The 17356-nt window shown below is 42.1% G+C and overlaps 1 protein-coding gene across 3 annotated transcripts in view; it reads right to left on the bottom strand.

The window, feature by feature from the left end:
• The window catches only part of fer1l6 (fer-1 like family member 6), a 70610-nt gene that overhangs the window by 44399 nt on the left and 8855 nt on the right, over window positions 1-17356 (bottom strand). For 2 of the 3 annotated variants that reach the window (XM_040034128.1, XM_040034130.1), the window contains exons 1-3: window positions 5034-5161; window positions 4326-4414; window positions 324-435 (exon numbers count right to left, since the gene is read on the bottom strand). In XM_040034128.1, coding sequence (XP_039890062.1) covers window positions 324-435; window positions 4326-4401 — 188 coding nt within the window. In that variant the 5' untranslated portion in view covers window positions 4402-4414; window positions 5034-5161. Of the gene's footprint in view, window positions 1-323; window positions 436-4325; window positions 4418-5033; window positions 5162-12281; window positions 12288-17356 lie in introns of those variants that run through there. The other variant, XM_040034129.1, reaches the window with a different exon arrangement.

Below are 17356 nucleotides of genomic sequence, written 5' to 3'. Positions count from 1 at the left end.
TGGTGACCAACTACAAGAAACACTGTACCGCTGTGCATACCAACAATTTATAACTTTTATGTTATACAATGAAACTACCATAAAATTAGAGACTGTTCGTTTCTTTCTCAGAGAGCTAACTTATCAATTCACTGGGAGAGGAAAGGATTATTTCCCCCATTGTCGGGTTCATAACATCTTCTTTTATTGACCCAGTTCCAACCCCAAAATGTTGTTACCACCAGTCACCACTGACGCATAATATTTTCCTAGAAGTGTTACCGTGGAAACACCTGTGTGGACAGAGATAATCTGATTGGTACTGTAAGCATGAAAACTCGTACCTGTTGGTGTTCGGGATTGTTCTGGTTCTTGCTGCAGATTGTTTTGGTTTATTGTCAGTGTTTTCTCCCTCCAGTAGGAGAGAAGCTTCAGGAGCGGCCTCCACCTCACTGTCTATAAGCATAAACAAACAATTTCAGGATTCTTTCCTGACTGAAAAGATCTTAAAGGCCAGTCAGTAGTGATAGTTTGGTGGAATTGTGTGTACATGAAAAATGTGCAACCATGCGCATATACTGTTTTTGCATGAGTGCCCCCATCCCCTTTCCTTTGTCTCTGGCCGCATGTCTTTATTAGTTTATTGTAATGCTTTCATTTGATTCAGTTCTGCTGCCTATTATTCAATTAATTTAGTCTTTTTCAAAAATAACCCTAAAGCTGCTCGTGGTATTTTCAACTCCTTCTTATTTTTGTAATTCATTTGTGGATCTTAAACGTCTCAGGTTTTCAAGTTTTGCATCTGTTCAAAATGTAAGTGAAAAAATTAAAATGGGTTTATTCTTCTTGAAAGTAACGTTGTGGTATATAAGCAGTATTTACAGTTACATGTTGTCAAATATGTGGGTGCTAATCTGTTTATTTACATGGTGTAAACGTCTGATGTGAGCATTGTTTCCAAAAGTTAAAGTAACACTCACTTAAATTTAAGTCCAGACGTTATCACATAGAGCAACATACACATTACAGTAACAAAATGTGTAACCCTGCTGAAGAAGCTGACGACTCAGAGCAACAAGGAGCGAGATCCAGCAATCATGAAAGGCATGTAACTGAAAAGGGTAAAGAAATGCAGGAATATGAGGCAAAGAAAAATGACATGTCATTGTGCAAATTTTAAATTAATTTTAAAATAATTTAAATTTTGAACTCAGTCTATTACTTTTGGATTAGCTCAGTACCAGGATTCATTAGATAATTTAGATTTTCCTAAAGGTGAAGTGAGTATATTTCTTTTCTATTCTTTTTAATGCTGGATCAAGAAGGCAGCCATCACCCATCTTTAACGCACGCAAGATGACAGGAAAGATACGTACATAAAAGTCACAGTAGTACAAGAATTTCCAAGTAGAAGAGAGTAAACATCAGACAGTGGTTATTGCAGTGCTACCATACAGTTGTACATCAGTCACTGTAATGTTGGCTTGTGTATGTGTCTTATTTATAGCTGAGATATATACTGTGAACAGCAGATGATAATGAAATCCTCCTCAAACCACTTGTAACACACAGTTAATTCTGAAACTGAAACATGAATGTGACAGCTACTTTTTAAAAAGGAATTTAGGAGAAAAAAACCCTCATAATTAAAAATCATAACACTAGATTTGTTATAGTAATTCAACTCCCTACTTACTGAGTTTAAAGCTGCCTGTCATGGTACTGAAATAGACAAGAAACATGTTTTGAGATGGATTTTATTTGATTGTTAATTTGAAACCTAAAAGGAGTTTGTGCATCTGTTTTATTTATAAAAGACCAAAAGCTGCTGCACACGTTTTTAATTATTGAGCTCTGTCTCTCTGCGTGTGAGTGTGTTTACAATGTGATGTTCACATGTGTGTTAATCAAACAGTTTATAAAAAATATCAGCAGGTTATGGCTTTGAATGGAATATGTGTAAAGGATGTTTTTCGTTTATTGATATAAGCCTGTACAGCTACAGCTAGTGTCCAGTAGAGGGCTCTGTCGCTTAGTTAGTGGCAAGCTGCACTTCAAGCTCAGACCGCATTTTGTGGTGCACATGTGCCGGTAGGCAGCTCTCAATGAAGCGCGAAGCAGCGTGATACCGAACTCTCGCGACATTAACACATTGCAGCCCTTGGAACTAAAAGATGTATTTTGTATTTCTGTTTAGTTTTCACGGTGTATTGGCGCACCTCAGCACTGTTAGATTCTGAATGAATCTTGAAGTGGAAATCTTCCTTGGTCTGGGGGACTGCTACAGTGAAAACTCAGTCGCTGAGTGAAGGCTAGTTGCTAACCCCATGCCAGATGAGTGCAGCCTGTCGAGCTGGGTCCGTGTGTCAGCTGTGAGAGACTTTTACACCAGTCAAGATCATCACTGATTCGTTGCCTTCCTCTACTTTGAACTCTGATGGTCACTTTACAAAGGTGCAGGTATTACACCCATTAAGGACTTTGCTGATAACAAAGTTACAAAGTTAAAATGTCTGCACACTAATTCAGAGTTACTTGCCTTAAATATTTTTGTGGTTTACAGCCTTAAAGTCTGTGAAGACTCATCCAGGTCATCGTAGTCAAAGGAGCTTGCAAAGAAAAGCGTCTGGACTTCTTTAAGTTACTTGAAGACGTTTCACCTCTCATCCGAGAAGCTTCTTCAGTTCTAAGGTCAAATGGTGGAGAGTCCCAGATATAAACCTAGTGGGAGTTTCCCCCCACAGAGGGACAAAAGGACCCCCTGATGATCCTCTAATCGCCTGAGCCAAGGTGTGAAACTGGGTGTGGGTCCCAATCAGCCAGGGTTTCGGGTGAGCTCATTGTGAAACCTGGCCCCACCTTATCATGCGAATTCCTGATGTCAGATGGCCCAGGATGTGAGTGGGCGTTAAGGCGTCTGGGAAGGATCTCAAAACTGGATTATAGATGGCAGAGAGTTGGTGTCATAAGCCCCGCCCTCTGTTCAAAGATGGTCGCCCACAGTGGACATAGATGCTTCTTTCACTCCTCTTTCAAACCATCTGTCCTCTCTGTCCAAAATGTGAACATTGGCATCCTCGAAAGAGTGACCTTTGACCTTTAGATGCAGATGGACTGCTGAGTCTTGTCCTGTGGAGGTGGCTCTTCTGTGTTGTGCCATGCGCTTGTGAAGTGGCTGTTTGGTCTCTCCGATGTAGAGGTCTGGGCATTCCTCGCTGCACTGTACAGCATACACCACATTGTTAAGTCTGTGTTTTGGAGTTTTGTCTTTCGGGTGAACCAGTTTTTCTCTGAGTGTGTTGCTGGGTCTGAAGTACACTGGGATGTCGTTCACATTTTTGGAGGTGAAACGTCTTCAAGCAGCTTAAAGAAGTCCAGACGCTTTTCTTTCCAAGCTCCTCAGACTACGATGACCTGGATGACTGAGAACCTTCACAGTTCTCTTGATGTTATATTCGTTGTTCTAGCTTTTAGTTTCAGTCTTTCCTGTGTTCCGTGTTTCGTATCCAGGCAGTCGCGTCTCTGTGCATACATCATGTTTTAACATGTCCTATGTAAGTGTGTTCAGTTTTGCTTCCCCTTTGTCCTGTTATGTCCAATTAGTCCCAGCGGTGTTTCTATCTGCTCCCTATCGTCTGGTTATCCGGTGTATTTAAGTCCTCAGTCTTCCCCTGTTTCTTGTCACATCCTCATTAGCTGTGTGTTCCTCACTCATCATGTTTTATCATGTCATGTCATATCCTCACTTTTTAGGTCATTTTTCCTAGTTTGAGTTTTTGTTTTATTTCTACTGCTCGTGTGCTGTGTTTCTCAGTTTGCTTTTGCCAGTGAATAAAAGCTGTTTGGGTCCAACCTCTGCCTGCCACACAGCAAACCTTGATAAATAGAATTGTGCTAAAAGTTGCTTTATAACATTCAGGATGTGTATCGTGTTTTTAAAAAGTAACTATTTAATAATATAACTAATTAATTTTGAAAATAAGTAGTCAGTAAAGTAGCAGGATACTTCCTTTGAGAAATAATAAGTAATTAGTAACTAATTACTATATAAGTAACTTGAGTGAGGGAGCCCATTAGGACCAAACTGGCTCTGGATTCATGATTTCAAGTAAAAAGTATAATGAGCATGAAAAGTTCTTCATTCAACAGTTTTTAAGTATTTATTAGTTTTATAAAACTTTGCATTAATATCACTAAGATGTTTATATGTTTTATATATGTTAATGTAAGGTCATCTACAGCACGACATATTTTTAAGGATGTTGTGTGTGTGTGTGTGTGTGTGTGTGTGTGTGTGTGTGTGTGTGTGTGTGTGTGTGTGTGTGTGTGTGTGTTGCAGGCCTTACCTGTGGCTCCCTTGTTTGCCAGAACCAGATCTTCATTGTCTTTCTTCTTCTTCTTCTTCACTTTCAGGCCAAACATTTTTTTGGGCTTTCTGCTCACAGGAGAGTAAACCTATCATGTAGTCAGGACTTATTTTTACCCTTATCAGCTTTATCTTTATGTTGAAATGCAGGTCAGCTAATAAACATGAGAGCACAGACAAAGGAAAAGCCAGATACATCTTTGTGTCTGATCCCTTTTTTTAACCTTTTAACATCCAACAGGTCACTGGCAACATATAATTGTATGTTATTGTTAATTTGTTGAGTAAAATAACTCAGTTTTAAGATCTGTTTTTAGCCACTGATGAGCATAGGCTTGATGTCTTTCCTGCAGCACGAGAAGCTGAAATATGTAAACTATCATTCATTTCTATTAAACTGCTCTTTGATGTGTTTGCTTAATGTGGCTTCACTGAAAAAAAAGTCATTTAAACTCAAACTTTCAAGGCAAAAATCATTGCCTGTTTAACTCCTTTGCATATAGTAAATATATAATCATCGAAACAGAGGTTTAACCATAGACTTAGTCCAAAACTAGAATGTGAGCTTTAGCTCTCACGCCCATCTACTATGGATCAGGAGAGACATCCTCTCTATTTTCAAGAATAAGCTTCATAATTTCAAATAAGACAAATAAGCTAAACATCGCAGCAGTGACAAGTTTCCTACCTTTGTTTGGGATCCAGTGTTAGTCACAAGACCGCACTCTTCACTTTTGCCAGTTGGACACGCAAGACTGCATGTTATATGCTTTCGGTGACTCAGAGTCAGAGCTGTTGAAGCAACGCATTGAATAGCAGCCCGATTATGTGATTGGTGGTTGAAATGTTTGTTCAAAAAGTTCTGTTGTAAAACTGAGGGAGCATGTGGTTCATGCACGCACCAACCCTTCATACAGGCCACCAAGGAAAACAGGATAATTCCTGTTTTCCCTGGTGGCCTGTATGAAAGTTTAGAAGCATCCTCCTACCAATTTCTTTGGTGTAATATTTGTGTTTTTACATTAAATAGTAATGCTAGCAGATGTACCTCGTACATCGTGCTACAAGTACCTGAAGCTGTATCAAAACTAATGCTAGTTTACTGCTAGTAAAGGTGCAGTAGTAGTATTATTGACAGCAGTGCTAATATTTGTTTTTTCTATTTATCTGTCATTGGATGTCAAATAATCTAATCTGCTGGTCCCCTGAAAATAAGTTACTGTCTCTAATTTGAGGCTAATAAATTAATACATAAGCAAAGCTGTTTATCTAGCACTGTATGTGTGTGCTTATCCTGAACCTTGTAATCATGTGACCAGGATGTATGATATTTGGAGAGTTAACAAACCCACCCATGGTAAACAGAGGAACTCACACCCTGTCAGTGCAATCATCCAGATGATGACAGATGCTCATGTCATGTTTTTACATATCAGCTGGAGCATTTCGGACTAAGCTAAATGCTAATTCAGCACATTTTATTTACATTTTGCATGTGTGCGTTTATATTGGATGCCAAAGAAATCCTTGTAGTTGTTATGTATGTTCTACACTGTGGCCTTTCATTAAATAGAACATCAGATTTTAGGGAAACAAATGTCTGCTCATTTTAATATGATCTGTGCTTATATGTGAAAAATTTTACCCATTTAAATACACTAAATAAAAGTATATTTTTCTATTATTACATATAGTTAGAAAATCTCCCATTATCATTATTTTACCCATTTCATTTAAACTCATTTTGATCTACTGCAATGCATCCTATGCATTACCACAAATATCTCAAAAAGTATAATAAATATAATTACATAAGAATAAAATTAAAAAGCCTTAACATTATGGGACATAGCTAACTTGAGTATTATGTGACATATTTATATTAACAGGGACATATTAAAAATGAATTAAAAATGAAAACTCAAGATGAAGTGTTGTCTTGATGCATGCTCAATCATCCGGGAAAAGAAATCCCAAAATTTGATTCTGTTCCTCTGGACGTGGCGTTTTCACTCTTCTTCCGTCTCAGCTGACTGCAGGTTTCCAACCTTAGAAACAGTGCATTTGCATAATGACTGAAACCAGCACCACTGACAGAACGAGTGAGGTCAGTTTCTCATGAAGATGATGTCAGGGTCCTGGGTCTGAGCGACCCAGGAGCTCTGAGCAGCTATGGACTTATGTTATATTATATGTATTGTATATGTATTTTTGGTGTTGCTGCCACTGTGTGTGTGTGTGTGCGTGTGTGTATGTATGGATGCCGGTGTTTCTGCGAACACCGATTTGCGGGCGCCTTCAGGCCTGGTGGGTGTGGCCCTATTGGTGGACTGGCCACACCTGAAGCCACACACCTGCTGCTGATCAGGGCTCTTCGGGGGAGCTACTTAGGAGAATCTTGGACCTCCCACCGACGCAGGATCATTGCGTGAGACTCCATGTTAGTCACCCAGTTTAGGTTTAGTCGTTAAGTGTATGCCTGCTATTGTTAAGTGTCCTGAAAGCTGCCGCTATTGTTTCCTGCAGGAGGAGCGTGGGAGGCCTGAAGAGCAGCGAGCACCGGGAGTGCCGACACACGGGAGCAGAGAGCACAAGGAGGACACGACATGGGAGTCTGGGGAAACACGGGGATTTATTGTTGTTTTGTACCATACACTGTAAATAAACGCACTGTTGGCACACAGAGCACCACGCCTGGGTCCTCCTTCCCTACACCCCCACGGTCTGCCAGCCAGACCGTGACACATGAAGTATTAGCAAAAACATTTATTAAGCTTAGTAAATCTGCTCAGCCAACAGATGTAATAATTTTTAATTTTTTCTTTTCTTTTTGCCTGTCCCGTTCGGCTACCCAAAGATGAATAAAGTACCTCTTACCATTAATGCGACTTCTGGCGCTGCATGGTTTTGCTGATGGCTTTGTAGTCTGGTTGATACGTGGTGAGGTTAAGCTTCATGCAGGCGTTGAGAGTTCCATCCATTAAACACGACTGTAGGTTGGTCTTAATGTTCTTTAGATGTGAGAACGACTGCTCACATGCATATGAAGAGCCAAACATTGTCAGTACAGCAATACTCACATGCTGCAGTGTGTGGTGACGGGAAGCGCGTTCCAAGTTTTGACATTCAGCTGGCTGAAGTTTTTTCATTTCTCCCCACTTGTGTTTGCTCGCCAACTCTGCTTGCTGTCGTGCAAGTGTTTCCAAATCTTCATTAAGTGACTTGAACTTATTCACCCACATGTCGAGGCCTTCAGGTCAGCAGCTTGTAGCTCAAAATCTCTGACGGAGACACCGGGGATGTAACTCAGGTCTTTGCTGTCCACTGCACACTTGTGTGGATGGGTGATGCACTTAAAAAGACGAGTGCGCTCACAAAATTCTCCAAAGCACACTTTGAATGACTGCAGGAGATTAAATGTGAAGCCTGCTAGCTGCTGATGATCAAGATGTTGAGCAGGGTCATTTGCTGTGCATGCCTCTTTAAACTCTCCCAGTTTTTCAAAGTGTAATAAATGACCCGTTGTAATGTTGGCGACGAAGAGTTTGTTTTCAAACGCAAACTGCTTGTTGGAGGGATAAGCCTGTATTTCTAAAGTTCAACATCAAGCACGAATGTTTTGGCATACCCCCCATCTGTGAATGGCTTTTCTCACAATTGTTAAAGCACCAGCAAAGCTAACCGAATTCCAGTCACCTTGTTGGGTCCAAACATGGAGTTGCTGCTGACTAGCTTGCACTCTGCACAGTAGCTCTTGCAGTCACTCCTTATATACAAAGTGAGAAACAAAGAACATTCCCCAACTTTCCCAGCTCAGCGCCTCAACCTCAATAAGAGCGAGCTACAGCCTTGTTTTTCTCTTAAGAGTCACATGTAGATTTAGCTTCAGAGGCCCCCTCCTCCCTAAGGGTTAGAGAGGGGTCTCGCTATCTGCCTAACATCTCTACTATCTAATGGTGCCTGGGTGTGCCAGTCTACATCTAACTTACAATACATAACTGTGTGTGGAACTGTGAGATTATTATACTATTTTATGCCACCCTATACTTCTAATCAAAGAATTGTTGAATCATTATATGGCTATAGGCCACATTATGCCTTGGAGTAAAGATTGGGAAATCATTATGTAGTTTTAGTTTGCATTATACGCCTGACTTAGAAGAAGGCGACAACTATTAGATTTATTAGACTGATTTGTATTACATTGGACTGCTGATTTATTGTGAATGAGTTTTATGATGCAATATTATACTGCTGATTTATAAGAAATGCTGTTTTCAGAGAATCATGGCCTTATTTGTCTGATTAGAAAGAACAGAACATACTGCACAGGAAGCCGAGGTCAGAACTCAGGCTCACTGAGAGAGAAAGAATGTGGATGTTTAGGTTTTATGACTTTGGAGGGGGGCTGAAGCTATAAGAATGTGAGAAACGCTCAGACACTTTGAGACACTCTCCTGTCCACATCTCCCATCTAGACGTTTTTTAAGTGTTGTATGGAATATGGAATAAAGAGATTGTTGATTGAGCATTTATACACCGAGTGTTGTTCTTCCTTCAGCCCAAAGATGAAAGAATTGGGAAATTTAACAGAACAAAATATAAAACAAATATATGATGCTATCTTTTATATCTAACCTAATACATCTATATGTATACTATTGTCAAAGCACATGATCAATACACTAAAGCAAAATAAATTTCCATCACAGTGGTTATAAATGTCTGAAAAACGGACAGAAATGGAGTTTTCATTTGGCTTCTTTTGGCTATGATATGACTAAAGACTTTGAAATGAATGTGAGCAGACTTTTATCACTGAGCTTTGAAAAACAAAAGGCGTCACCATATGTAGTGTTTCAGCTCTTACTGGTGGAGACTTCTTGGTGTCTATTAGGACAGAATTTTACTGTCCTAATAGACCTTGTCATCGACTCAGATGGACAGTGTGGTACCGCTGACATGCATTCATTTCTGTTGTCCTTTCTTCAGGTCCACTTGGAGCTGCATTATTACAGTGACAATCTATAACCACTGACATGGCTGACATGAAGAGTCCTGAAAGTGCCAAACTTCTGCCAGTTCAAACTTACTGGACGAAGCACTTATGTTTTCATGCCCTTGCATTTATCTAAGCCTCATAGCAGTTTTATCACAGTGATGTTCATTGAGGTATTACATTGTGCTGTTTTATTTTTTCTGACGTTCATTGTGAATTGCAAGTTTTTCTCTTCCTAAACTCTTGTCTAATTGGTTTTGCCTGCCACAAGCAGATTACAGATATCTTATTTTCCCTTCTATAATCTTGTCCTGTTTGGCAGCTTTTGGAGTCTGAATTATGATGTGAATGCACTGTTGTGCCAAACACATTTGGCTTTTCCAAGATCAGTTCTTCCACAGCATGTCTTTATCCTGTCTCCCTTCCCTCACCCCAGTCAGTCACAGCAGATGGCCCCGCCCCTCCCTGAGCCTGGTTCTCCTGGAGGTTTCTTCCTGGTAAAATTGAGTCTTTCCTTCCCACTGTCACCAAAGTGCTTGCTCATAGGGGGTCATATGATTGTTGGGTTTTTTTTGTCTGTATGTATTATTGTAGGGTCTACCTTACAATATAAAGTGCCTTGAGGTGACTGTTGTTGTGATTTGGCGCTCTGTAAATAAATCTGAAGCTGAAATTAAATTCTCTATGGCTCCTCTTGTTCAGGTGTTGCTTTTATCTGTTTAATACTTCATTTCTATTCATGTTATTTTAGTTACTAAAAAAAAAAAAGTTCTAGCACCTGGAACGCAAAAGTTCAAAAATGCACAGGTACATAAATCAGCAATGTTTTTTAGTGTGTGGGTGTGTGCATGTGTGAGTGTGAGCGAGTGAGTGTGTATGTGTCTTTGATGCTAAATGTATTTGAAAATGAGGGTGGGAAGCTGCAATAATGCCTCCCAAAGCAGGCCATTCACAGCCCCCAAGAGTACCAAAGACCCAAGGCCACACATCTCTGCGATATCTGTGCCCATCAGGAAAAGGAGGGAGGCCCCAGATGGTGCACAGACAGCCAAAAGATGGGAGTCCCAGAGGCAACGGGCAGCTGACCCTGCAGAAGCCAATCTGCTGAGAGCAGTCCAAGCCACCAATGACCAAAAACAATCATGCCAAAACATCAAGCCAGAACCAACAAGTACCTGCATCCCAAGGAGGGGCAAGCCCCAGACCCAAGCCCACCCAACCAGTAGTAAAAGTATATGATTCAACTGTACCAGGTCTGAGAGCCTGGCAGAAGAATTTATACCTAGATATCTAATGTTACCTTATTCTAGTGGAGTGGTTGTGTTGTTTTGTAAATTACAGTTCAGAGGCAAAACTGTTCATTTATCCCAGTTGATGGAATAGTCTGATATGGATAAGAACTTGTAAGTCTATAAGTGTGATCATCTTTATGAACAACAATACAGTTTGAACTCCTTTGATATCTATATTTTGTCAGATTGCTGCTGCTAGTGCCTCAATAAAAATAACAAAAAGCGAGGGGGAAGGTGAGAGGCCCTGTCTGGTGCCCCTTTGTATGGTTGAGCTGTAGTGTTTTGATCCAGTCTATCAAAAATTGACCAAATCCAAATTTATATAGAGTTGCTGGGGTCCCTGTAGCTCAGGAGGTACAGCAGGTCATCTACTGATCCGAAGGTTAGTAGTCTGATCCCTGGCTCCCCCAGTCTGCATGCCAAATATCCTTGAGCAAGATACTAACCCCAAGTTGCTCTCTGATGCATCCGTGTGTATTATTGGCTGAGTGTCTACCCTTAATAAAAGTGTAACGCGGTTAAAGGACCAGGGCGCCTGACTGCAGCCTCATAGACAACGAGCTATCAGAATAGGTTTCGACTATGGAGCCTGAGGGTGTGAATAAAACACAGGAAATCAAAGTTGAGCTCAAAATATATATATTATGTTTGTTATGAGGAATATATAGACAGATGTACAAAAAATAAATAAATATGCATATATATCACAACCAAAAATAATGTTAGTACAGTACAAAACAGCTTATTGGGTTCCAAAAGGAGGTGGAATGAGGTGTAGTCCAGTATGTGATTTATTTTAGTTCCATGGACCTGTGATAGGTCATGTGTCAACAGTTTGATTCAGTCCATAGGTTCATAATCCTACCGCAACGTAGCGGTGGTCGGGTGGCTCGCCATCTCGCACTGATCAGGGCTGATCGCGGGAGAAAAAAAACCTGACCGTTGAGTCGATTGTGAGGTAGTGTAAAGATGAATGAATCGGCCAGGTTATTGCACGCTGTCAACTGGCCTGTAGTGCAAAATTTGTCGATATCTGACAAGTACGCCAACCACAGGGACAACAGCAGCCGGAGGAGCAGGGACATGCAGCTGATTGACCCGGAACTTATACAGGTTTCATTCTCGCCACAATAAAGGGACTGGCGGAAGTGGGGTCAGAAGTTACCGTGGTTACACTCTCCCCCCCTAATCTCATGGACGTCCTCGTACATGGGCTAGGCTGGCAGCGAATGACTGGTTGGCTGAGGTGTGAAAGCATCGTCTCTTCTTCATCATCTTGAAGAGCGAAGGAGAAGACAGAACTTAACCCATGGAGAAAGGTCTGAACGCTCTTTAACAGAGGCTTACCAGGCTTGATGTATTGCAGCCGATCAGGAGGATTCCTGGTGCGGGTTAAATGCCTCAAGGGTGGTTCTGCCTCAGGACTGAGAGGCTCTGATTCAGTAGGTGAGTGTTGTGACAAGTTACTTCTGGATGCTTCCGACTCAGAAGACAGTCTGTCTTCATCGTGAGAAGTTTCTACAAGATCAACTGGCTCAAAGCCAGCTTCCACGGTTCCGCTAGCAATAACTTGTTCCTCTTCAGCAGGTACAGGTTCCTCTGAGAGGATAGCATTCTCTTCCTCTGTAGCCAATACTACAGGGACATCGGGCTGGTTGATAAGTGGCACAGGTTGCGGAGTATTGGGTAAGTCGATGGTTGTTGTGAAGGTGACAGGTTCAGCAGAGAAAGGAACAGGTAGGTATGAGATTAGTTCCTCTTCGTCATTGTTATCAGCATCATCAGCACGTACAGGAGACACGGGTAAGACAGGCATTTTTCTTTTCTGCTTAGTAAGCATTTCCTTTTCAGGTGGTAAATACCCACAGGGCAGTAGGAGGTCTCGATGTAAAGTTCTCAGGGGCTTGTCTTGGCCTTCGGGTCGAACTGTATACACAGGAAGAGTGCCGGCTTTCTTCACTACAATGTACACAGATGACTCCCATTTATCTGCAAGCTTGTGTTTGCCTCTTAGCCGCACGTTCCTCACAAGAACTCTGTCTCCAACATTCAGCTGTGATGCAGTGACATTTTTATCAAATCTGTTTTTATTACGTTTCATCACCTTTTCTGAGTTTTCGATGGCCAGCTTATAACTTTCTTCTAGGTGGGACTTTAGTTTGTCCACATATTGTGTGTGGGATGTTGATCCTTCTTTGGCAAGGGGTAGTCCAAAGGCCAAGTCCACCGGTAAGCGAGGTTGGCGGCCAAACATAAGCTCATATGGTGAAAAACCTGTAACATTGTTTCTTGTGCAATTGTATGCATGCACCAGGGGTTTTACAAAATCTTTCCAATGGGATTTCTGTTGAGCTGTGAGTGTTCCTAGCATATCCAGTAATGTTCGGTTAAACCGTTCAACAGGATTGCTTCTTGGATGGTATGGAGTGGTTCTTATTTTGTGGATCCCAGCCATTTCACAAAGCTCTCGGATGATTCTGGATTCAAAGTCAGGGCCTTGGTCACTGTGCAAGCGTTCTGGGATACCATAATGCACAAGAAAGTTGTCCCATAAACATTTGGCAACAGTCCTGGCTTTCTGGTTTGGTGTTGGCACAGCAATGGCATATTTTGTGAAATGGTCAGTTATGACAAGTATGTCTTTGACTCCACGATCTGGTTCCACAGAGAGAAAATCCATACACACCAGTTCCATGGGATGAGAAGTTTTGATATTGACCAGAGGTGCGGCTCGTTCAGATGGAGATTTGCGTCTCACGCATCTTTCGCAGTGCCTTATTTTATTGAGCACGTCACTGGTCATCTTAGGCCAATAAAACCGGGAACGGACCAAGTCCAGCGTCCTGTCAATTCCCATGTGACCCATTTGATCATGTAGGTGGTGTAGTACAACTGGTCGATATTCCTCAGGTAGCACTAGCTGGTATGTGAAGTCACTCCCCACTTGTCTCTTCCTGACGAGAAGGGTGTTATGGAGCTCCAGTTTATTTACTTCTCGCAGTAATAGAGGAAGATCGGGAAGTTCTTCCCTCAGGAATGGTGGTGGTGACTCTCCTCGCTCAACCTGAGCTATGACATGCCGGATGACAGGGTCAAGGCGTTGTTTGGCTGCAAGGTCAGCTGTTGAGATTTGGGGGAGTACCATGGAGGTGAACTGGATGTCGTCTGTGAAACTGTCAGGCAGACTGTTGACATTGACAGACATCGATAACACCAGAGCAAGATCAGGATCAGCGCTTGAACTGTACACCAGATGACGGTCACAAACTGCTTTGATGGTATGCTGGTCAATAGAGACATGATCTGGTTCATTGAGATGTTGCCACGCAAATCTCCAGATTCGCTCACGTTCTTTCTGTGACAGAGGATCATCAGACAGTTCACCATGAGGTCGGCGAGACAAACCATCAGCATCCGAGTTCTGCTTTCCTGCTCTGTAGATTAATTTGAAGTTGAAAGTGGACAAAGCTGAAAGCCATCTGTAACCGGTAGCGTCAACTTTTGCTGAAGATAAGAGGTATGTTAATGGGTTGCTGTCTGTCACAACTGTAAACTGAGCACCATAAAGATAGTCGTGGAATTTTTCAGTCACCGCCCACTTCAAAGCAAGAAACTCCAATTTGTGGGCGGGATACTTTGACTCACTCCGGGAAAGACCTCTGCTGGCATATGCTACGACTCTGTTTTTACCATCCTGCTCTTGATACAGCACCGCACCAAGACCTGTGGCACTGGCATCAGTGTGGAGTGTGTATGGTTTTCTGGGATCAGCAAATGCCAGAACTGGGGCAGAAGTGAGTTTGTCAATAATGGACTCAAAAGCTTGTTGACACATTTGCGTCCATCGTCCTCCAAATGGCTCTTTGGGGTTGAGGTAATTCTCTGGCTTTACAGTTCGTCTCACTTTCCTCTGGGAAGGTGGATAACCAGCAGTGAGTTCATGTAACGGCTTGACAATGGCCGAATATCCCTGGACAAAACGTCTGTAGTACCCAGCAAAACCAAGGAAAGATCTTAATTCCTTCAAGTTTTTTGGCACTGGCCAAGAAGTGAGTGTGGAAATCTTGTCCGGATCAGTTTCAACACCAGCCTGGGACACTACATGGCCCAGATACTTCACCGATGTCTGGAAGAACATGCATTTCTCAAGTGAAAGCTTCAAGCCAAAATCTTTGAGTCTGGTGAGAACTTTCATCAGGCGAGCTTCATGTTCCTCAAGAGTTGGTGCAAAGACAATGAGATCGTCAATGAAAACCAAGACTTCTTTTAGATTTAATTCTCCCATGCATTTTTCCATCAGCCGTTGGAAAGTGCTTGGTGCGTTGGTAATCCCTTGTGGCATCCGATTAAATTCCCAAAATCCTACTGGGCAGACAAAGGCAGTCTTTGCCTTATCCTTCTCCTCCATTTCGATTTGGTAGTAACCCGACTTGAGGTCTAGCACCGTGAACCACTTTGATCCTGCAAGTGCGGAGAAGGTGTCTTCCAGTTTAGGCAGAGCATAAGCATCTTTGATTGTTTGCAGATTGAGTTTGCGGTAGTCAATACAAAGACGTACACTGCCGTTCTTTTTGCGTGCAACCACATTTGGAGAGGCAAATGGTGAGTCGGATTCTCTGATAACGCCAGAGTCAAGAAGTTCTTGCAGATGCTTCCTGACAGCATCAAGATCTTGAGGGTGAATTGGCCGTGGTCTTTGCTTAAAAGGGGTTGGATCGGACAATTTGATTTGGTGTTTAACTTTGTTGGTCCTGCCGAAATCCAGATCGTGTTTGGCAAATACTTCAGGAATACTGTTGAGTTTCTGAACAATGCGTTCTTTCCAGTCTGGAGTTAAAGGGGAATCACCAAAGTTGTATTGTGGTTGAGATGGAGGTAACGACTCTATAGACTGGTCTGAATACTGGGTGTGTTGCTCTTTGGAAATGACTTCCTGGAAGGCGCTGATTTCTGCAATAATAGCTCGAGCTGGAATGTGAATTTCATGGTCAGACTCATTACTCACTACAACAGGCAGAAAACATGGCTGATGTTTAGGTAAGTCCACAAGGCAGGTTTTTACTAGGAGTCCACCAGGCAGAGAACTGGAGGTGGGGTGTTCCAGAATAACTGCTTTCTCACCTTGGAATAGCCTTGTGACTAGGCATCCCTCAAGGACAGTGGTTTGGCCGGCAGTAATGGTATGTGGTTGGTCTGACTTCAAGATAACAGGAGCATACTGGTCATTCGAATTCTGGATGTGGCGACACTGGAGGATTTTATAAACTGCAATGTAACCGGAACCAGTTGGCAGGAATGACTGCTCAGAGTGGGTATCACAGTGTTTGCTGTACGCAACGTCAAGAGTGTTGGTACCAACAAGTATCATTGGGTGTGATTGCTGGACGTCAGGCACGACAAGAGCAAGTGTATCAACATTAATGGATGAACCAAGAAAATCAGCTGGGAACGTCATGTCAATCTCAACGTATCCCAGGTAAGGTACAGTTTGTCCATTTGCTCCTTCTACTTCCAACAGATCATTTAGTGGTTTGATTGGATGGTCTGAAAGATAGGTGTTATAGAAGGAATAAGGAATGGTAGTAACCTGAGAGCCAGAATCAAGAAGACAGTTGAAATGATTGCCCTTGATTTGAATTTGTCCTGTGCTTTTGGTCCCCACAAGTCCTTTTGGCAGCAATGGAACTTTGTTGTGGTTTCTGGGACTGTTAGTGCACGCAGCTCCTGTGTGTCCCACCGCAGAAGCTCCTTCTAGTTTAAAGGTTTAGTATTTCTAGCATCCCATTCTTGCTGTTTTTTCCTTAGTCGGCTCTTTTTCTGTTCAACAAGACTGGGGTTTGCTCTGTTGTTGCAGGTGTAAGAAACATGGCCATCTTCTCCACAGTTAAAACAGTACCATGGCTTGGGTTTGGTATTTGACTGAGGAGAAGAATGACTGGACTTGTTTTGTCGTGGCTTAAACTTTGACTCGGTCGGACTTTTTCGGGACAAAAGTTGGGACATTTGCTGTTGGAGGGTTTGAAGTTGTTTTTTCATTTCTTTTAGCTCTTCATTGGCTGTAGAGTGCCCACAAGAACAAGTACTTTGGGATTGGATGTTAGCTTTTTGTTTTGATGAACCGATGTATTTCTTCATAAGTGACTCCTTAGCAATTTGTCTGTCTTCTTTTGTCCGTAACGACAACAATAAGTCAGAGAAAGGTGGTGGGTTGTCCTTTTGCTGTTCTAATTGTAATTTGGTTAGTATAGTGTTATCCCAACACCCACGACAAAACTGCTTCAGCAGATGTTTATTCATGTCAACAGCTGCAAGTCCTCCTTGCTTTACAACAGTGCTGAGGGTTAGCTGCAATCTTTGGAGGTAAGCGGATGGTCGTTCACCTGGATTTTGAAGAATATTTAAGTATTGAGCATACAATTCTTCACCATCTTGAACTGTTCCAAAAGCGGAGTCAAGTACACTTAGTATGACTGAAGGCAGTGTGTTGGGACTTAGACCTTTAACCAAATCAGCAGCAGGTGACAACAGGCTCTCTATAATACGTCTGGCGACGTATAGAGCTGACAAACTGGGGTCGGCAAGCAGTAGATCAATTTGGGAACGCCATGATTCAAAATCTGCTTCACTACTTGGCTTAGGAATCCTTCCTGAAAAAGCACGGAGACGTAGTGAAGTTGTGGTGCTTATGTCTGGGTTTCGGACCACATGCTCAACAACAAC

Source organism: Simochromis diagramma, unplaced genomic scaffold, assembly GCF_900408965.1.
Source record: "Simochromis diagramma unplaced genomic scaffold, fSimDia1.1 OVJJ01000176.1, whole genome shotgun sequence".
In the NCBI taxonomy this organism is placed as follows: domain Eukaryota; kingdom Metazoa; phylum Chordata; class Actinopteri; order Cichliformes; family Cichlidae; genus Simochromis; species Simochromis diagramma.
This window is presented reverse-complemented; position numbering and strand designations above follow the sequence as displayed.